This window comes from Xiphophorus couchianus, chromosome 4, assembly GCF_001444195.1.
Source record: "Xiphophorus couchianus chromosome 4, X_couchianus-1.0, whole genome shotgun sequence".
Lineage (NCBI taxonomy): Eukaryota > Metazoa > Chordata > Actinopteri > Cyprinodontiformes > Poeciliidae > Xiphophorus > Xiphophorus couchianus.
The window spans coordinates 6,266,488-6,289,155 of NC_040231.1; the positions used below are offsets into that span (position 1 = coordinate 6,266,488).

General features: G+C 36.4%; 1 protein-coding gene across 1 annotated transcript; it reads right to left on the minus strand.

Annotated features, from left to right (window-relative positions):
* Window positions 1-4,434: 4,434 nt before the first annotated feature.
* cd151l (CD151 antigen, like) lies at window positions 4,435-22,529 on the minus strand. Its single transcript, XM_028015350.1, has 8 exons — window positions 22,354-22,529; window positions 18,786-18,870; window positions 16,107-16,298; window positions 9,160-9,234; window positions 6,849-6,956; window positions 5,953-6,111; window positions 5,688-5,774; window positions 4,435-5,602 (listed from the first exon to the last, which is right to left on the minus strand). Exons 2-8 carry the CDS (start codon window positions 18,867-18,869, stop codon window positions 5,543-5,545), a joined length of 765 nt encoding a protein of 254 aa, XP_027871151.1. The 5' UTR covers window position 18,870; window positions 22,354-22,529; the 3' UTR covers window positions 4,435-5,542.
* Window positions 22,530-22,668: the final 139 nt, after the last annotated feature.

The following is a 22,668-nucleotide window of genomic DNA, read 5'->3' on the forward strand; positions in this document are numbered from 1 at the left end:
CAAAAACGCAGAAGAGTTGAAGGCCACTATCAGAGCAACCTGGGCTCTCATAACACCTGAGCAGTGCCAGAAACTCATCGACTCCATGCCACGCCGCATTAATGCAGTAATTGAGGCAAAAGGAGCTCCAACCAAGTATTGAGTATTGTACATGCTCATATTTTTCATTTTCATACTTTTCAGTTGGCCAACATTTCTAAATAATCCCTTTTTTGTATTAGCCTTAAGTAATATTCTAATTTTGTGACACACGGAATTTTGGATTTTCATTTGTTGCCACTTCAAATCATCAAAATTAAATGAAATAAACATTTGAATGCATCAGTCTGTGTGCAATGAATAAATATGATGTACAAGTTACACCTTTTGAATGCAATTACTGAAATAAATCAAGTTTTTCAAATTATTCTAATTTACTGGCTTTTACCTGTATATCAGCAGTGACTTCACACTCTCCTCATTCCAGATCTGCAGATGAAGTCCTCCTGCTATCCGACTGGGCACACATCCAGCCAATTTTCCAAGAACAGTGCTTCCAAAACCTTTCAGCTGCAAACTCTGCCAGTAACAGTGGATTAGCGTTGCAGCGCCAGCTATGCAAGGCAGTAGAGCACAAACTTTATTAAAAAGTTAAACATGGGCCTAGTGTCAAGACAAACACCTTAAACAACTTATGAGCATTGATTTGTTTTATTTTTCGGTAACCACTGCTCCAAAGTGAGATCAAAATGCAGCTAGGAGGTCTGAGACATCAAGACTCAGAATCTCCACTGCCTGATGAGGGTGTGACCCAGAAGAAGTCAAAGCTGGAGAGGCCAGATGTTGAAATGCCAAGCTTCAACATGTCGAGCTTAACTGAGCCTGTGTGAGCAAGTGAGTGACAGAGCGTGTGATGGATGCGGTGTGTATAGTACGGTATCAGCATGCAGGGGGATAAAAGCCACGTTCAAGCCTCCTGTCAGCAGACAGCAGCTTTTACCCCATCCGTGTTCTTCCTAGTGGCAACAGATGCACCATTGACAACTTCTAGAAGCTGAGAAGCAGCTCAGCATGAGGCTTTATTCCCCGCAGCTCTCTAGTTTCAGTCCTGAGGGTGCTTGAAAGCTGCCGAGGCTCAGCCGTTTACTTCGCTGAGGCAATCACTCCCCAATTGGAGGAAATGTAAATGACTTACATAATCAGCCCCCTCCTTTCTCTCAACCTAAATAACTTGAGTCAGCACTTTATAACACTTGTACTAACTGAGTCAAAGCGATTGAAAATAATCAAGCAAGCAAGATGTTTATTGGAGCTCATAGTGCAGCAAACTTAAAGTCATAATACAAATAAATTAGAAGCTGATGCATTTTTGTTAACCTCTGTGCATCTTTTTGATTTTTTTGTATGAAAAGCTTGAAAAAAAATATTGAGAAACAATATCTGGCTTTAGAGTCTCACTAGTACACAACAAGTGGACCACAAACAGTGAATACGTCCTTCTACTTTTCCAACTTATTGTGTAATTTATTCCTCAATTTCACATTAATTTCAATTGCAGTTGGCATTTTTTGAAAGCCAAGAAAAAACACACTTTTTTCCTTTTTTTTATTGAGACATATTGTTCCAGAGTGCTGCTGCCATCTACAGACCCAAGTTTCCATTTATTACCTACACACACACATGGACACACCACACACACAGCATGGATTTCTATCTTCACAGGGACTTTGCATTACTAGTACATGTCTAACCCTAAACCTAAGCTAAACTTAATTTATACCCTAGTTCTAAACCTAACCCATAGTCCAAAAAACGGCACCTTTTTTTATGGGGCCCCATAAGGAGCAGTCGGTCCTCACAACATATTACTATTTGGAAAACTGGTCTTTACACTGTATCAAAAACAAGGACACATTTTTCCCCACATTAGTTGACTTCCGTTTTTCTTAGTAATTGCATTTATGCCTAAACCTAACCATTACTAGTTTATTCTCAATAATAGCCTTAACCAAAACTTAATTCACACCTTACCTCTAAATTCAAATCCTAGCCCTAAACAAGAAGGTTTACCGTATTAGGACCAGGCTTGGCCCCCATAAGGCCCATTGGTCTTCAGACGGTTAGTAAATATGCCAGTTATAGTTTAACATATTCAAAATATAGTGAAACTAAGTAAAATAGAAAAGAAAATTAATTTGTTACCCCAGTGGATAAATCCCCCACCTCATTTAAGCAGAAAATTATAAAGCTTTTAGTGCAACATGAGATTAGACAGTCTCTATACCATTGGGGTCCACAGCTCCTGGGTAACCGTGGAAACGAATGCCTGCATGTTCATCCTCTTGTCGCCAGCTGCAAGCAAACTGCATTACAGATCCCAGCTTGCTCCTCTCATCACCTCCCAGGTAAAAGGTGGAAGGTAAAGGGTCTGTGAGGCCCTGCGTATACCGAAAATAGCATCCCTTTCTACTGAACACAACCAAGAAGCAGCAGGTGACATGCACTGAATGGACAGCTGCTCAGAGAGAAGTGGAGGAGATATTTTTGAAAATGTCATGCACTGGGATTATTAGCATACCCCTTGTGCGAGTCTGTATGCAGGCTGTCACTGGATGCAAGCATAACGGGCGAGGATGTCTGCTCTCCTGCAGAATCAGAGGAAGATTTATTATATCGTTCCTTTCGTAGGACGCATTTGTTCAGGACACGCTGTTTGGTGAAAGGGTCGTCATCATTTTTGCCTTGTATCTTCAGTCAGATTCAGGGAACAAGGAAAAGCAATGACCGTGTCAGGAGCAAGACGGATGACTTGCATTCCACAGATGTCTGATCCTTGGAAAGGTTCCCTGTACAAACCGCCACGTGTTCAGCTACTTACACTGAATGAAAACTGTAAAAGCTGAAAGAATCTCCTTCATCAAAGACAGCAGGAAAAAAATAATAATTTGCTCAATCTGCCCAGGATGACTCAGCTTTTACGAAGAACGCTGTACGAGCACCTTCAAGGGTAGTGTGACCACTGATTCCTGTGGCTTTTATGCAACACGTGTTGCTGGTACACAGAGGGGAATTGTGGTAACACTGTCAGGCACACTAACTGGAAAACAGCTGTATTTAGATTGTTAGCCATCTCAGAGGAAATTAGGAGTACTGAGCAATGAGCTGACAATCTGAATTCCTCTCTTTACATCTCAGATACAGACTTAAGCTTAAATACAAGGTTTAAAATGGAAGTACAATTCATTATGGATGTTGTTTTTGACTGTAAGCCAGATAATCTATTTAAGATTTTTGCATTTTCCTCAACACATCCAACATGTCACTTTTTGCTGTGCTTTTTAGGATACAGAGCCGAGTAATTGAGCGAGGAAGGCAGTAATCCACAACAACCTCTGGGTGTTTTTCACACGCACTAACTGCCTGTTTTAATCAATGTGCTGTTTGTGGTAGTGAAAGCCTGGAGAGTGCTGCCCCACTGTGTTTGCACTCAGTAACTGCAGCTGGTTCGCTATAATGACACTGATGCACATTCACCTCGACTCAAAACAAGTTGGCCTTGTACCCGACAACAGAGGAACTCTCATCAAGTCCATTATACACTTCCTGAGCAGCTGTCGGGAATGTGGCTCACATCCCACATCACCATCAGAACAACACAGAGCTGTAACATTAGGGAATAGCCTTTTAGTTAATACACTAATGTACCTGTAAGCTGGTGCCAATTGTGTAAGGTCCACTGGTTACGGCCACGTGGTTTTGTTTTATTGCGTGCAAATAATGTAATTTTTAGTTCAACATGGTCTGTAAACTGTGTTGTGAGAGCGTACGGTCTGTTAGACTAAATCAAATTAACTAAAGAGCTACTACATTACAACCTTAAAATTCAATGCAGTTCATGTTGCAGACTAACAAAGTGGCACTTAAAGCTGGGGTATGTCACTTTTATGAGAAAAAAATACATATTTGTGTGTCACCATGTTGTGATAGTATGAAACAGATTATCTGAAAGAAATTCAAGCTCCTCTAACTCCTCCCAATGCTATTGCCATCTGAAAAAATGCATCAATCAGAGTAAGGAGTGTCTGATTATACGTGTAAGTACCGCATACATGAGCATGATTGCCACCGCTAAGACCTTAATTTCTGTTTACCCTGGGAGAAGTCAAAACTTGATTTTTTGCAACAGATTATCCATGTTATATCATAATGTTACAACATAGTTTTAATAAACATAAAAAATTATAAAAATTGCATACCTCAGCTTTAATAGATGGGAGAGGATATACGGTTGTCAAAATATTTCCATTTGGATTCAGACCGTAGGTCGAGATTTTTCACTTGATTTCCATTATACATCTGCATGTTTCTTAAAGATTGTTGCCCAGTGGTGGCTCTACTCTTAAGTTTTTTGCAGCACAGATTTGATTGGGGAAACACACACACAAAAACAAATAATAGCATGGATCAGTGTTTATTCAAAGAACATCATACAATCGAAAGAAAAATACAGTAGGTTAATTCAGTGCTACGCTTAAGGCACACATTAAATGATCACTACCAAATGTGTGGAAATAATTTCTTACAGGTGTGTTAAATACAAAATGCTAGTCAAGCTGTAAAAAAAAAAAGTAAGCAAAACATTAATTTAAGAAGTACAATCAAAAAGGAAACATCAGCACCACTGATGTGATACAGTTGGCTTAATTTTGTTGTTTATAACTTTGGCATAGTTATGAGGCAAAAATCAAAAACAGTAGGTCCTTTATTACAAGCAACGTTATTCTTGCATGCATCATAGCATAATTTATTTTAACTTCGCTTTTAAACATTCCAACTGTCCAACAGCACATGAGCTGTGACAGACACCAACTAATCCAGCAGCGCTCTAATAACATGCAATAGAGTTGATTAAAAACATATTTTTATTATAAAGACACTTCAGGAAGTAAAAGCAAAACGTAAAATCCTGAAATGACTTGCAATAATGTTAAATATTTAAAAGGCCACTCTAATCTGAAATGCATGACTTTTGCATTACTACTGACACAAAATGTTGTCAGATTTAAAGGTTTGAGCTTATTATAGCCCATAATGCTGGTATAAAGAAGCTGTTAGATTCAGGATTAACACTTTCTACAAAGTACCAGTTTTACTCTACTGATCTTTACACCACTCTCCCGCATACCAGCCATCCCATGTGTATTAAAAGTACTTTATGGGAATCAGTGTGGCAGAAAACAACATTGCCTAAGTCTCTAGGAGGCTATTCCTAACTAATTTAAACAATCTGTGTTAAAATTCCCATTGGCTCCTTTCAGAGGCTCTTCCTCCCTATGCTGTGATTTTGAAGACAAGACAGAGATTGCAATCTGAGTGCACTAATTGCATAAAAAAGGTTTGTAGTGTTTTTCCACCCTTTGTTTCCTAAAATGGGATTCTCTGATGTGTAATTAGATCCCTTGCATTTTCTTTAATTCTCCAGTGTAAAAAATAAAGAAAGAACCTATGAGCTATTTGAGTATAGTACGTGGCTAATAAGGCTGCCTCCTTCACCCACACTCTTTTAGTATGGCTCTGCCTTCAGACTTCGGTATAGGCAGCATGTAAACACCATTCCAATAATCTGCAGACCAGAGGGAAGGAAGGTAACATAGGTTATTATGTTTACTGAATACCTCCTTAAGTTGAATAAATATATACACACTCACCTGTACACATGCAATCCCAATGCCGACAGCTCCAATAATCTTCAGATGTTCCAGGATGAATTTCTCCAGTTTGCTGATGCAACCGCCCTAAATGAAAAAACAAACAGTGGCTTCAGGTTACATCAGTACATGTGGGAGTATTGTTAAAGTCTCACTTCAAACAAATGCTATATACGCAGTACAGTTCTGCAGCACATACTGTCTAATCTGAAATTTCAGGACAGAAATACAGCTGACTCGCCCTCAGCACGCAACATGTTCTCACCTCCACCTTGTAGATGTTGGAGGGGTGATCCCTTTGACCGCATAAGTCAATTTCAGTCTTACAGCAGCTGTCAGGGACCTTCCTGCCCTTTGAATCTGCGCTGCGGATCCACTTGCTCTCCACCCAGTCAGTTGAGTTGTTGCTCCCACAACACTTGAACTGATGGAAAAGAAGGAAGTTATGCATCTTGAACTAGGAAATTTAATCAAACCAAAACATATAAAACTGTCACAATCAAGGAAAACCGGAAAAAGCAACTCGAGCATAAAGCCATTGTATGTAAGAGAAACTGCAAATATGTACAAAGGATAGATTAGTTTTATAAATTTCTTTGGTTGTTGCATTTTTATTTTGGATATTTAAAATATTTTCTGGTGTTAAGTGTTAACAAAATTAAAATGTATTTAAATTTTGCCTTTGAGAAACGATAAATGTCATTATCAATAGATTACTTGAAAATAGTGTTAACTTTTCCAACCCTAAGGATATAAAAAACCACAAAGGGTTTGAAAAACACACAATGTGATATAAACTAATCAGTTCCATCTACATCAGAGATTTATTCTTTCTTGCTGACAAATGGCATAGCTAGGGGTAGAATGCCTCCACAAAGAGTGGAAAAGTCCTTCAGGATTAGTTGAAGACATAAATAGTAGAATCAGATTTGTTTTGACTCAACCAGTCATAAAAATCTCTAGCATAATGAGAATTATAGGTAAGCAAAATTCAGTCCAATCAGAAACTGTGCAAATGTTGGTGGTACACAGACAAACCTAACCAAAAGCCATCATATTCATAGAGTTTTATAGATTTTCAGGTTTTGCCAAAAAATTATGGCAACTTTTTTCTGTAATATTTGTAGAAATGCCCATCTGTGCATTTATCTATCTACTTACCTCTTGCTGCAGCTTGTCAACAGCCTTGGTGATGTGCTCGTTTTCATCACTCTGTCTGTACTTGTTGGTCATAGTGGCCTTCAGGTTCTGCTTTAGTTCGTCATTCAGCTGTTAATCCAAACAGACAGCCACATATAAATGCTGCAGCTACCCAGTACAATTACAATAGGCGTCTGAGCACAAAGCATGAACATAAGTGATGAATTAGCTGCAACCGCCAAGTTTACTAAATATAGCACACAAGTAATACCAGGGATAAAATCTCTATTGTATCAATACATGCCACAGATGGCAGTTTTGCAGTCAGTAAGTAAAGCCAGTATAAAGGAAAATAAAGTCTGTATTTCTCTCTATTCTTTAAGCAGTGGCAGAAAAATGCTCACTGGAGGAGCAGGAGGTCTGTGGGGCTCAGTTTCTATGGCAACAAGCCAGCTGGGGAACCACTGGAAATCAAAGCATGAAGGGGATATCAAGGGAATGAATGATGAAAAGATGAATGGAAGATGGAGACAGAGAGACAATAGACAGAGAGCTGATGACAAAAAAGGAGAGGATGGAAGGGAAGATAGGAAAGTGAAATGCAGGTGTTAAGATTTCCATAATACCTGTTGACAGTTTGGGAAACAGAGTGAAGTGGAAACATCCAGAGACAGTATGGCACAGCAATCACAACATTGTTAATGCTACCAAATAGCTGCAGCTCCCCAGATTTTTTAAGCTTAAATGTTTTCTATGGAATATCTAGCAAATAAATAAGGAGTTTCCCTCATTCTGAAACTGTAAGAGGGAAAGAACAAGACAGGTGTAGCTAATCAAACACAGGCGAGTTCCTCCATAAAAGCAGATGTCTTAACACTTTGCTTCTCTAACGGTGCGTTTCATTTGTAGTTGGAGGTCGGAAACTAAAACTTGGTAGTTGGAAAAATAACAGGAACGCCCCTTGACGTTGGACTGCCCACTCGGAAAGTGGGAGTGATTCTGACTATGACCAGTTACAATTTGTAAGTCCAACTTTGTGTTTCAATATGGCCGCTTCTCGCATCAACAGCAGTAAGCTGTGGTGGAAACATGTTTATTTAACAAGAAGACTGTTGACTGGTAGAGCATTGCCTCAGTTGTGATGTGAAATCATCTACTGAGGGAAATGCAACACAGCATGAGCACTCAGGTTTTTATCAGCAGAATGCCAACATAGAAAGACATCAGCAATGGTCCCTAAAAAAATGACAGTAGATACAACTGCACAATCCTATCAAAATCATGCAGTGTATATGTCACTCCTGAATAACTCAATAAAGATATAAGTTTCAATATATATGAAATTAAGGAAACAAGGTCATGTAATGAGAAAACTGGCTGTGAGCTATCTGAGAGAAATTAGCTCCTAAAACTATGAATATTGTTTCAAGCCTTAATAAGAGAAAGACATGAACCAATAATGTTTGTAAGCTGCTGATAAACTAGATATTTTTAATAATTGAAGTAGCTACACTGATTACAATACACTTCAAGACTCTCCAGTTGCTGAGCTACAAGCAATCCAACTTTAGCTCTAGAGAAAGAGTAATGTCAAGTCAACATTGCTAACACAGGATAAAACACATCTTATTTGCTCATGTTAACAGTGAAGGGAAGATAATACACTGAGATGGCTGCGAGGTTCAGCTTGGATTTTAAATGAGCTAAAATGAGATAAACCAAATATTTATACATTCAGGTGTGGAAATAAAGCCTAGCCTGTTGCTAGTATAAGTGAGAAAAGTTCAAACAAATGGTCTCATAAAGTGCTGCCAAAGCATTCAGCCTTGATGTGTGTACTACTGGAGGCATTTTTCATTCCATTTGGACTAAATGTACCACAAGTAATATGGGCAGTCAGATATTCATATTTTTAATGGGCTGTCCCATGTTTCCTTCCAGCAATCTCATTTATCATGCTGGTTTTGTTGCGTTTAGGATTACAGCAGAGCACAAGCCATGTGGGAAAAGAAACAGTTGTCTATGTTCTGTTACAAGGTTTTTGACTGCGTGCTTGGATTAGGAGCCACAAAACACTGCCAGCATGCTCTATTGATTTTATAGTAGCACGCTTTGTACTGCTACACACCTTAAACTCATCTGATGCCAGATGATCACTTTTTGTTTAGTACAGTCACATCTACTAACAGCTGCAATGTAGATTTATTAAGGTTTGATTCAAAATTGTACTGTATTGAGATATTCATCTGAATATCTAGTGCTTTTTGCACACCAATTTTCAGAATGCGAGTAGCTGATTTTCTATTCATTCTATTTGATAAATATGGCTTACCTGCTGATAATAGATGTAGGCCAGGACACCAGCCAGGATCTCCAACAGGAAGATACATAGAAGCAGCACAAAGTACTGAGTACAGAAAGAACAGAGGAGAAGGAACACACAGTTATTGGACAGTAATGAGATGAAGAGACAACTTACTAATAAATTACATGTGACAGCTCAGTGGCTGTGTCTAATCCTGCTTCCCTTGATTTATCTCAAATAGTTTTTCTATTACAAAACCATTGTGTTATCCTTACTTAAGCTGCAGCAGTGCTACAAAAGTAGCAAAACTTAAAGAAGTTTGGAGGCATTCTTTTTGTCTAGAGTTAGAAATACTACTGTTAGACATTGGCCAACGGTACGAGATTTTAACAACCAACAAAGCATCCCTAATCTGCACTAATACTATTTAGTAATACTAGCAGATATACTGAAAACAATTACAATAGCTTTTATTTTGTATTCCACACAGAGGATAGGATACCCAGATTTGTTATTTCAGGTTGTGTAGATGAAAATGCTTAAACAAACACGGGGAAAATGAAATAGGCACACTTTCTGCCAATATATCCTGGTAGAAACAACACAAGGAAACAGAGAAAGGTTTCAGAAACCTTGCTGATTCTTTAACGTTAGCAATTAAGACAATTTTGACAGCAACAGAGGATTCAGCCAATGTCTCTGCTCCAATCTTCATCAAGCAGACCACAATGGAGGGATTCAACAAAATAAAATTACTTGAAACCCAAAGAGCAGTTGTATAAAAGGTTATTGCAGTTTTAGTTTTTTAATTGTAACATTGTAAAATCTTTGCATAACTGACTCATGACTGTTGGAGAATACAAAGTGTTTTTCTAACAGTTCACTGAACTCTAGCCAGTGCTTGGTGAACTGTGTGTGATTGTGTGAACTGTCAGACTGAAAACTGAACCTATTAAAGAATATACTGTACAGTCTATTGTGTGCAATGTGTGTTTCACCTCCTTGAAACCCACATTGCACACAAGAGAAGTGTAGACTCAAGTGTCTCTCTCTATACCTCCTAACTTCAGCTGCTAAGGGAAGCTATAAGGAACAGAAATATGGCATTACTCTGCATTTAGGACTGCATACAAAAGTAATACAGTTACTGCACACATATCAGTGTTAATATGAGGTAATCCAAAAGTAAAATGGGCACATATTAACCAATACCCATTTCTAATTTGTTGCCATTTGTGTATTTCTAGAGGGAAGGGATTTGCTTGGGAATGTTGCAATGAAAGTGATGCAGGGCAAAATTGTGGGGTGTTAAAATTAAGCAATGATGCAAATTCAGTGGGCATCCAAGTAAAAAAAAAACCCAAAAAACATGAAAATATGATTGTACATATTACATGTACAACGGTGCTACAAATAAAGCCTGATGACATACAATAAAAACCAAGTTATAAAAACAACCCCCTTCCTTTTCAGACAATTTGAATTTTCAGCAGTTTGACTCAAAGTAATAGATAATAGAGCTTCAAACCTTCAATTTATCACAGTTATAATCTCTGCTTATTCAGAGAGCTTTGTTGTTCAGAGTTTATTATCAACATCTGATTCGTGAACTATGGAAAAAGGAGGGAGAGTGAGGCTTTGTCATTTCTTGCCAAAAGAAAAAGCAGCATGTCCCTCTTCAGAATAGGAGACAAGAAGCGATATTATCTGACCAAGAGCTTGGCCTGAATTTCCCTTTGTCCGCCTCAATCACAGAGAGAAATTCAGCTTCGTGGTGGACTTATTCTCCAACTTTGATGGCTCAGCCAGATTAAATCTTTGAACAGCTCTATGAATGCTGACGAAGGGAAACGTTTAGAAGTTCAACAAAACACAAACGTTCAATGTAATAATTTTGACAATGTTTGATTGGGACATTACCAGGAAAACAAGGCCTTTAACACAGGATTTTTGAGTGTTAGTGTGAAATTACATTTCACCCAAGAGTTAGGTTATCGCAATAATATATCTTAGAATGTGAAAATAACATATAATTGTAACATTTTAAATTCCAAGAATAGCTTTTTATTCTTTTAATATTTTATTTATCTATACATTTACTTATATACTTAAAAATATATATTTTATGTCTGGTTATTTTAACATTAGGAGTTTTCCCATATAGTTTCTGATTTTTAGTAGTAAGATAGATTTTTGCATTACTATAATTAAAGTGTAAGTACACAACAAAGTAAGGCAATAGGTCTATATTTTTCCTTATAAAAACTACTCTGTCTTCTACAGACTGCAGTAGATATGCAGGGTGTGATATTCAACCTTTAGTCGCCTGTAGAGACTGAATGACTGAGTGCAAAGACTTAAAAGGGCCTCTCATGATTTCAGGCCCATTTTCTCTCACAGACTGTCACTTTACATCTGAGCCACCATTCTTCTCCCTCTATACATCAGGGCACAGTGTAACTCATGGCAAAAATCCTACTGAAGCTTTGATTCCCACAGCACTGCATCGTGTAACAACTGTATGTCTGAAAAAAATATTTTCTTTGTAGACAGCAAATATATCAATGTTGAATTTGACTATGTAGGCTCAGCTGATAGAAAAGAGGCCGTGGTTATCCTGGTTGTTGTGCACCTTTATCTACCACACTTTTTCCTTCCACTCAATGTTCCATTAATATGCTTCAATACAGCTCCCTGAACAGGTACCATATTTAGTAAAGACCTTTTGTAGCTTACACTACATGCACAGGGTGTCGATGGCTGTCCGCTGGATATCTGTCAAGTTACATATACACCATAATATGATATAACACAACATTTGTGTATTTAAAAAATCCCTTTTCAATTGGTATTTTTTTTGTGACTTTCAATTAACTTTTTGATAAAATTTTTATTAATTTAGTTGAAACTTCCTACATTTTGTGCAACATCAATAAAGTATTTTGGCTACAAGTTTGAAGATTACAGAGGCATAAATCAGAGCATCTTACAAGTATAATTATGGATGAGATTTTATTGTGAGGTCTAAAATGTCTAAAGTCTGAAAATATGTCAAGATTAAGAAGATATTGTAAATTATTCATTAATTATGATCACTCAGATTTCCCGGAGAATACAAATACTGAATGACAGCTTTTTTTTTGGAATCTGAATTTCATAAATAAAACATTTTGTATGAAGAAATACTAACAACTTCAAAACGCTAATGCTTTAAAATTTAAAGAGAACACTTTATTTCACAAATTTGCCTCGTTTTGGACCTGACTAAAGTCACACAAACATACAAAACAACACCTTGATGCACTCCATTTCTGGCCATCTTCCACCTGACAACTTCATTCCTTCTCTGTGATTCATGACTCTCATTTCCACTCTTCACTATGCATCAAGGAGCACAGGCACAAGCAGAATGTGTTCCCAGATTTTAAACCAAGACTCTGCTTCAGCTCACACAATATCTGCTATCCAATTAAGGTTTCTTAGACCTAGTGTATTTAATCCTGTGCATTTATTATATCACATCATCCCAAGAGTTGATCTGGGCATGATGCATCCAAGGTTAGGCGATTGTTCAAAGACCCTGGCTGACTCAATAACGGCATTCATTTGTGGTTCATGAGCAGTAAACATATTAGTCTCGAAAGGCTCATCAGGTTTCTGAACAGCAGCTCTGACCAGAATGAAGTCCAAAGCAGCAATCTCTTTAACCTTTGCTTCTGCACCCAGCCTGCTGCTCGAGATAAAAACATTCAATAAAAAGCAAAGGGAGACAAAAAATACATTTAGATAAGGAAAGATGGTAAAGAACAAAGAAGACATGGATATTGAGAAAAAGATTGTGAAACAGAACACATTTTTTGCTTGTTAGATTTGGTAGAGAACTAAGAACTAAATGTGTGTCTTTTATTCAAGGGAAACATTTTTTGACAAAACATTTAAAAAGTTAGAACAAAAGTATATAAGAGAGCAAATAGAAAAAACAAAACAACAAGATGAGATATACTGAATTTTTTGAGCGCGTTTACTTGCCAATAAGTTTTGAGCAGGTCTAATTTCTATTCAAAAACTATAAAGACATGATGAAAATTACGATAAGTCATCTAAACTCAAAATGTTAATAATTATTTATCTTTGAAGCAGAAGTCAGTGTTGAGAAGGGGAGTGGTTGTGAAAATGGTTTTCTTAAATAAATACTTTAAAACAAAGACAATATCATATAATATGTGTAGACATTGAATCTTATATTAGCATACATAAGAAATGTTAGCATTACTGAGTTTCTTTGTATTTCTTAAATATAGATTATAAACTCTGAAATTTCCAAATTTAAGGATGGGAAATTTAAGAACTTAAAATGATGGGCCAGATCTCTCTAAACTCAACTTAGCTTTCTTGTTCTCTGCTAAAAGTACTACTCTCCATGCAATTTGACAAACTGAGCTTAAACTAATTATTCCTTAAAAAAAGAAAAAAGTGGAAAAACTAGCACAATCAAAGCTGACATCTTCTGTTCTGCAAAAATCTCACTGAGTGTAAGCAAGAATAAAAAAATAAGAGAAACTGAATGAATTAGCTCTTCCACTGCTGAATCTAGCCACTAAGAATTAAACTCCATTTAAATTCTTAATCTGAAGAATTTAAATAAAGACACACCGAATACTGTGTGCCATTATTCTCCCTGTTCTGTTTCTTTCAAATATAAATACAATGAAGGTAAGTGTTTGGAGAAACTCACCAAACCTCCCTAGCCTGGCCCTTGCAGTTTGCTCTTTGGATCTTTGTTCTCCTGACCTCTATGTAGCGTAAACATCATCTATATCCTCCCTAAAAGTCCTTTAATCAAAAGAAACAGCAGCTGGTCTATTTAGGCCTTAAAGCAGCAAAATACTGCAGTGAAGCTGTGGAGGGAATCATTTTGAAGACATCAGCTCTTGTGACCTTCAGGTTACACAACAGAGGTGCCAATCAGTGCATGTGTGCTCTCAGCAAGAAACAGGTGAGAACCCCCACATACCCACACAAAAAAAAACAATTACCTTTCCACTCTCCCCTCCTTCCTGTCTTTATGTTCAACCTCTATTAACAATCCACATAGCATCTCTCCTTGCCGACAAGTATATTCGTTCATGCTGATTCATCGCTGTAATCTCAACTCTTCAGAAAGTATCAAGCATTGAAATCACACTGGAAAAGAAAAGGTCACATGCAAATAAATTCCTGAGTTAAAAATCTAATTGATTAAATTAATGTGGAATTTTTTAGGTTGCTATACATAGATTGAAGCTAAGAGCAGTATATCAAGTTTTAAGTTACAATTCCATAGAAACACTGAGAAGTTTGTAGGAACAAATGAGGAAAGAAAATGAAAATGTAGCTATAAATTGACTAGTAGCTCATAATTAATTAAAACTGTATTATTTATCATCGTTTAAACAAAATTAAATTAAGGGCTAGACCCCTTTTGAAGAGGTAACACATGACTTTCTTACATCTCGCTTGAATCACTGCAATTCCTTGTATGTTTGTGCTTATCAGGCATTGCTAATGCATCTGCAGTTTGTACACAATGCAGCAGCTTGACTCCTGTCTGAAAGCAAAAGGTGCTTTTACATTATCCTTGCACTGGCTTCCTATTTTTTACAGAATTCAGTTGGATATTTTACTGTTGGCCTGCAAGTCTTGACAGCTTGGCACCACACTGCTTATCTGATCTTATTCCCTCTCAAGAAGAGACCGATGGCTCTTAGATCCACTGGTCAAATACTCTCAGATACCCTCAGATCCAGACTAAAAACCAGAGGTGACGAAGTCTTTTCTGTAGTGGACCCGGAGCTCTAAAGCAGCCTACCTTTAAAAAGCAAAGACACTCCAATAATTGCTCTATTTAAATCTTTTCTACAAACATTTTTTATTTTGGCTTACAATTCTAGCTAAGCAGGGTTTTGTGGCAATTGTCAAAAGGTGGAAGATGCACTGCTTTGGTCCAAGGCCCAGAACCTCTCCACCCACATTCTCTAGTACAGAATAGACAGGAGAGGTTGAGGGGAAAACAAAGACAACGCTGGATGGACGACATCAAAGGGAAGATAAGTGGGGGAATCTGCGGCTGTTGCCAGAGAGCAGCGGTGAAAGTCCCCAACCTACAATGATAAGGATGGGACTAGACTAGAGTAGACCTCTTCTCAGAGGTCAGAGAAGTTCCATCACATTGTGGTAAGCAGATCCTGACAGCACCAGGGTATGATCAATGATCAGAAAAAGATGGGATTTTTGTGCTTACAACTGAATGGACACAAGTCAAATATGGCCAAATATGGTCATGTCTATTAGCAAGAATTTCAAACTGGTCACTATTCAGAAAACCTAATTAAACTAACAGTCATGTATTTTGATTGTGGGAAGGAAACCGTACATGGATGAGCTCTCTATCAAAATGCAAATTCTATGCAGAAGCAGCATGGAACCTTCTTGTTGCAAGGCAATGGTTCTAACCACATCGTCCCCCCATTTCACCCTTGGAACAAAGTCACAAGAGTTAAATGTCTGTATGAGAAAACTGTTTTGGGATTGTTGGGAGGTGGTTTTATTGGAAGACTCTGTGCCGAGTCTGTGTTCCGAGTCCAAATGTCTGTTTTGTCTGAAGAGAAATATATTAGCTGGGATCTCATAACATGAAAGTACTGGAAAAATAGAACTGTGGTTTTAATATTTGCTTAATACGTTTTGGCTTACTGAAAGTAAGGAAAAATCTTTTCACATGCCAAGAAAAAAAAAAACAAGAATCACTCCACATTATTACAAACTCAGCTTCCACAGTTGTGCTTAGTGGCAGAAAAAACATTTTGTATTTTCTGATTTCATTTTGTTGACGCTGTACACCAGAAGCAACTTCTGTTTCACACATTGTGATATTTTCACAGCACTGAAGTTGCATACAGCTTCCATTATCTTTCTACCTTGGTGTGATCTCTTACCACTCCCAGCAGCTTCCTCTGCTCCTTGAAAGTGGCACAGCAGCCCAGCACGCCTGTTACCATGACAATGGCTCCAGCCAGGACCAGTATGTAGGCGGAGGCAGCGTAGGTCTTGGAGGGGAGGAGGCTTATGTAGTCGTTCTTTTCCACCAAGGTCCAAACACCCACTGCCATCACAACGCCTCCTGCCAGCTGGGAGAAAAAGGCACAGGATGGATTCAGGTTTCTTTCAGTGGACAGAGCGTAAAAGCAAAACCACTCACGTTCTGGTCCAGAAAGCAGTAAAAACTGCAATAATTGAGAGGAAACTTTAGCTCCAGAGAGAAAAAGTTTACTTCAATTTCCACATTGTCTAAATAAGAATCTAAAGGACAAAAACAGAGCTTAGCACAAGATGTGTTAATCTAAAGAATAACTATAGACAAGAACTTGAGTTTTATTTTCTTTACTGAAATAACAGAATGGAACAAATTGATGGATATGTGTGGCAGTCATGTTTCGTTAACAGAAAGTGCAAAGCAATCCAGATTTTCTCATTTACCTGTGCTTCATTCTGTTAGGTGCTTAAAATGAAGTAAGTGGACTGTTTGGTATCCTTAAGTTTTCTATTAGTTAATAACAAGTTTTCAGAATTGGATTAAAACACATGCTGCATTTGAGTCAATTTAGGATAATTGCATAAGTTTTGTTTTAGTGCCTTTTAAACTTTGAGTTTAAGGTAGCAGTAAAACTTTCACACTGATGTTCAGGTAAAAAAACATTTTTTATGGTTATTTTCATAAAAATTCTGCTCTGAATTTGAAAGAGTGAACAAGGTTTAACAGAACTGGACAAAAATCTGAAAGGTCAACAAAGCATTTTCAATTATATAAAATAAATTTCCTTCCCAGAAACAAAGGACAAAACATTTGCATGGAGAAAATGATTCTCAAAAAAAGACGGACTTTAACTGTGGTCTTGTAAGTATTCACAACTTTTAAAAGCAATGATTTGGCTTGCATGTTTTTGAGCATGAAACAAGACAAACTAATCAAATACAAATTAAAATAGGAAGATCCTAAAAGCAAATACTTGTCACAATTAAGAAGAGAGAAAAAAAGAGTCACAACAATCTGAGGTAATTAACACTGATTCACGAATTACATAATAGCTGGGGGAAAAAATCATACGCAAGAACTGAAAAATCTGAGCAATATAAAGCATGTACAAGTAGATGCTTCACATTGTAACAGAAACATAAATAAGATATGCCTTAATCTGTTAGAATTAAAGAGAATCAGGTTTAAGCTTTAAAATAATAACAAGGTTGAAAAGGGTTACCCTGTTTTTTTAACAGAGTTAAAAAACTCTGAGTTAAAAACCAAACAATTGGATTATTAGAACATATCCACAAATATTTGAAGCTCACACATCGGTGACACCCAGTGGCAGTGAGAGGAACATCTGAATTTCATGTTGGATAAGAGAATTTCTCCACTCACGAAAACATGCTAGAAACTCACAGGCACCCACAAAGAGTAATATCACTTACAACTAGTAACTGAATGAAGCAAGTTTATATTTTCTGTTCAGTATCTCCATGCACACATGTGCCACACAATGTGCATACTTTATAGTTTCAGATTTAACTTTTCACATTTTTCTGTTAATTTTAGGGTAATGTTCATAGAAACTCTAAAGCTATAATGTTTAAGACTTTAATTTTAGGTTTAGTTGATGAAAATGTCTTTAATCTTTTTCTGTTTTTCTTCAATTTAAAAGCAAGTTTCATGTTTGAGTCATGTACTAAATATTTTTTTTTACATTTTAGAAGTACTAAATGTCCAGAATCACATGTATTTTTAATCCATATTTTAGACATAATTACTACATATTTAACAATAACAGATCATTTCCATACATTTCTGGATTACATAAGAACCCTGTAAGTACACATGAAAAATGTAGTAATTTCACAAACACTTTACATTAATTCTCAAAAATCAAATCAGTTCTTGACAAATGTAAAAAGATCTAAAGACACCTACTTGAATTTTAAGGTCATATGTTTTATGAATACAAATGATGAAGACGTGTTCAGTTTTGATTTAGTGAAAAAATATTATGACATCTTTGCTCATGTAACTACACGTAATTTACACCATTATTTTCAATAGAGAGAATTGATTCATTATCACGTATGCACAGAGTGGAAAGTGTTAATTCAAATCAATCAGGAAGACCTGTTCATTATGTTGATTGCATCTCTATATTTAAACCACATTGCGCAAACAAATGTGAATTCTGCTATGTTGTCTTGCCTTTTGGTAAATGTCAAAAGTTGTTTTAATGGCAAAGTTTTAAAAAAGAAAATCTGCTTGTTGACATTAAAATATTTTTTCTACAATCCAGATCAATCTGATCAGGCTATCTAAAGTTGGCAGTAAATATTGAAACAAAAACAGTTAAAAATCTGTTAGATGTCTATACTATTAGCAGCGAGATTAAACTAGACAACTTTAGATATTAAACAATAACTATTTTGATCATCTAATTTCTTTTCCACTCCAAATCCAGCAATCTGTAGCAGCTCAGCTAAAATTGTTTAAGTCAAATGTACTTTTACCAACAGTGCATATTTGCAGAGACATTACTACCAAACCATCTGTGACAACTCAGCATGCCCCAATGGAAACTTACCCAGAAGAGAAAGTTGAAAGTAAACAGGAGGTATTTCAGGCAGACAGTTCCACATGCTTCCTTCTTCTCCTCATAAGCCCCCATTCTGGAAAGAAACAGTAGACAGACACCCATAATCAAACCGTTATGCCAACTTGTGATTTGTTTTTAATATACAATACAAATACCACTATTAATATACAATAAAAATTCAATAAAAAAAGCACCCAAACTTATCAAGTCCATGCCAATCTAAGGGCATAATATTTGACAATGATGTTTATAAAAATATATTTTTTTAATTAACTTGTAAGTTGGAGTTATTTGCACAGTTATTTCCACAGCTAGTACACAATTTCAAGTAAAACTAACTTCACAGTCACTGTGAACAATTTTTACTAAAATAATTGTTATACTGTTAAATTTGACTGTGGAGAAGTCAGAATTACTTTAGAAGTGTGGGTAGAATCAGTGAGTTGAGTTATTACATCTGAATCCAGACAGCTCCATGACTAAGAAGTGAGTAAGAGCTAAAGGTTGGAACAGGCTAGAATTAATGAGTAATCACCCACTTCTCAGGTGTTGGACATCTACTCTTTCAGGGACAAAAATTAACATTGTTTTCTTCTAATGTTGAAAAGCTTCACTAACTTTTATGTTCTTAAATTAACAATTTAATCTCTAAGATACTATTTCAAGAGTTTAAAAAAACTGTTAAAATCAAAACTTCCTAAGAATTGCTGGACTTTATGGATTACGAATGGTACTTTCTATACTAGTAATTAGATTTTTAAAAAGGCAAACATGCTCAGAAAATACTATACATACACATACTTTAATCTCTTTAATAACTTCTAATCTCTTGTCGATTTTGTAAAAATAATTGTGATCTCATGTGCTGCTTGCTGGACCACATGCATTATGTGCCTTACTAAATTTTAAAACCTATTTTTAATCAATGTTATTGATGTTTTCTATTGCTCAGTAAATTACTGAGGTTGTTTTCTTGTCCAGCACTACCTTCAGCCATAAAGAGGTTATAGAAATAAATGAATGGCAAGTTTTGAAATATAACCAATCTGATTGTATCCATTTTAAAAGCACATTAACAATATTCTAATTAGAGAGCCGTCTAATCAAAGTTGCCCTACATGCTAAGGTTTGAGGAGTGAGTAATGAATAATACACTTTGCAATGACTAAAGCTGCCTTTCTGGTAACTGTGCTCTTTACACCTAGCTGTTTTTAAACCCACAGTTTTCTTGGATAACTTCCCAGTCAAGCCCAAACTCGTGCTGCCTCTTTCTCCACTTCATTGTCTCATCCTGACGCTCTCTTCTCCTTTGCCCACCCCCACATTTACAATGCAGTCTGTTTCTATGTGGCCACGCATATGACAGAGTGTGGCTGCTCTCCATCTGTTGCAGTGGGGCCTTTTAGTGTGCTCCTGTTAATTAAATTCAAACAAGACGTAACTGCCAACGTCTTGTTTTCTTTCCAGTGCACAACACGAAAACTGCTGAATAAAGATATCTGTTTGAATGCCTGTGAGCTTTTCTTTCAAATGAATCTGGATGGTTTGTGGATCTAATTAGGCATTTTCTTCATTACTCAGATAAGCATTAGGCAAGAAATATCTCTATTAAAGGCAGTGCCGCCTGTCTGTTTGACAGAGCTGCAACAGCACCATACTTTCAGCTCTTAGGATTTATTTGAAGACTTACAGTGTCTTAAACAATGCCAGACTAACCATCCATTGTACACTTGCACAAGAGAAGCTTTCCTTAGTCAAACAAATTAGACAAGACACATGATAAATTCAGCAATCCTTTCAATCCAGTTATTTCGCCTCCACTGTCACCTTTAAGAATTAATGCCCTAATAATCTGACACTTCAACTGTGATTTGCTATAGGTTCATATAAAATCAAAATATGTGAGTTTGAACCATTTATTTATATCTTAAAAGAAAGAAAAACAAAACTGAATGTATGACTGGGAACATATATTAGAAATTAAGTCATTATTTAGAATATCATCACATATAATTTCCAGTTGAGATACTGTCTGATTACTTAGTGAATAATATTAAATAAAAAATTATGAAATATAGTTTATATAAAAAAAGTCACACAAGGAAATTATGTCTAACAAAATAATCAGGATTTTAAAGTAGTACTTAAAATCTAATGTAGCACTTGTATGTCATTGATTTGGCCTCAAAACCACTTGTTTTATGTTGTTATTTTTAGATACATTAGCCTCTTTCTGTCATTAAGGCATACTATAGACAGACAAAAAATAATTTGAATTGTGGAATGCATGTTCTGCATGATTAGACTTTGCTTTCACTGATGTAACTCAATTTACCTTATACCTTGACATCACCAGATCATCACAGAATAAATGTTAACAAAAGAAAAGAATGGTTTAGATTTAGAGAGAAAAAAAAAGAGCAGTCACAACTTTAAAAGGAAAAAACAAATCTGTTTGCATATCATATCAATGGTATGGCATTATGAAAGCCAGTTCTACTTTAAAGAAAGTAAAATCTCAACAAGAAATAAGAAAAAAAAGATAATCATTGTAAAGATGTATTCTTTACAATGAGGTTTTTTTAAATGCATTTTTTATTGTAGCAAAGTCTATCAAGTTATTTTGATGTACAAATTTGAGCTTGCCTGGTAACTTTTGGATATTTTACAAACTAGCAAGAGACATTACTCCAGATTTTGCAACATCAGGAAAACGAGAAATTGCAATAAGTTGCTTAAAACTGCCATAATATTTTTCTCACCTCTTTTCGAGTTTTTCTTCTAAAAACATACACGAGGGCGGATATGTTAGTAGCATAACTTGCATGCATTGCAACCGAAGTATAATATTCAGCCAATAACATATTGGCTGATGTATGTAATTTTTAAGATATGAGAGTGTCCGTCGGATCAATAAAACGGGTTTGACGTGTTGGTTTTTCTACTCAAAGTGATAATTTTCTACCCAGGTCATAAGTTAAACATTGATATACCAAGCATGATGTATTCTTCCAAAATGTAAATAAACGATAAATGGAAAGATTTATAAATTAAATCACAGATCAAATAGCAGTAAGTTAAAATATGGCTCCAATGACTCATGCACAAAACAACTTAAATGGAACACAAAGTACAACTTTCCTGAAGTTTCTAGAAGGGTCTGGTCTTATAATTAACATTTTAAATTTTTCCTTAATGCCAGTATATCAAATGTCTCCACTAAAATGCTGGTTACATGACTATATTCCAGAAAACAAAAACAGTTTTCTGTACTGTTAAAGCCAACCTTTGTGCAAGCTAGCGCTAAAGCTGAATGGGCTGACATAACCAGCAGGGAAAATGGTTTGTTTTTAAGCAACGCCGCCCACTTTGAACAGTCTCGTAAAAACTAATGAAGACACAGTTTTTGTGTTAAACTGCGGAACGTTTCAGTAACTAAACCCACATTATGTCTATGACTAAACCAAGGTCGACAGCAGCTCCGTCTGTAGTGTTTACTAACTAACCCGCAGTCTGGGCTAACGTTGACCACACACTACTTCCTGTTTTCACTCACCTGCTATTTCTTCTGTCTTCTATTACTACAACGAGATGAAATAGATGATTGATATATTATTAAACGTCGCCTATGTTCATTCCACGTTTAGCTGAAAGAAGCTACGCTGAGAGGAAAAAAATAGGAGGAAAAAAATCTGTGCTAGGCTCAGAAAAAGAGGCTGGAGCTGCTTTAGGAGACTCCTCCCTATGCCACCTTGTTTCTTGGTTTTCATGTCCTGAGGCGAAGAATGGAATTCATCAGGCGTGGCAGGAAAGTCTTCCACACGGCAGAGGATTCAGACTTTTTAATCTCAGAATTCAAAAAAGTTATAAT

Bases quoted from the DNA above. Each gene is read 5' to 3' on its own strand.
- cd151l (XM_028015350.1), bottom strand. From the start codon at position 18,869: ATGGGGGCTTATGAGGAGAAGAAGGAAGCATGTGGAACTGTCTGCCTG. The intron at 6,957-9,159 runs GTAAGCCATATT...TTGGATTAACAG, and splicing joins CCTACATCTATTATCAGCAG to CTGAATGACGAACTAAAGCA. The intron at 5,603-5,687 runs GTGAGTGTGTAT...TCTGGTCTGCAG, and splicing joins TTGGGATTGCATGTGTACAG to ATTATTGGAATGGTGTTTAC.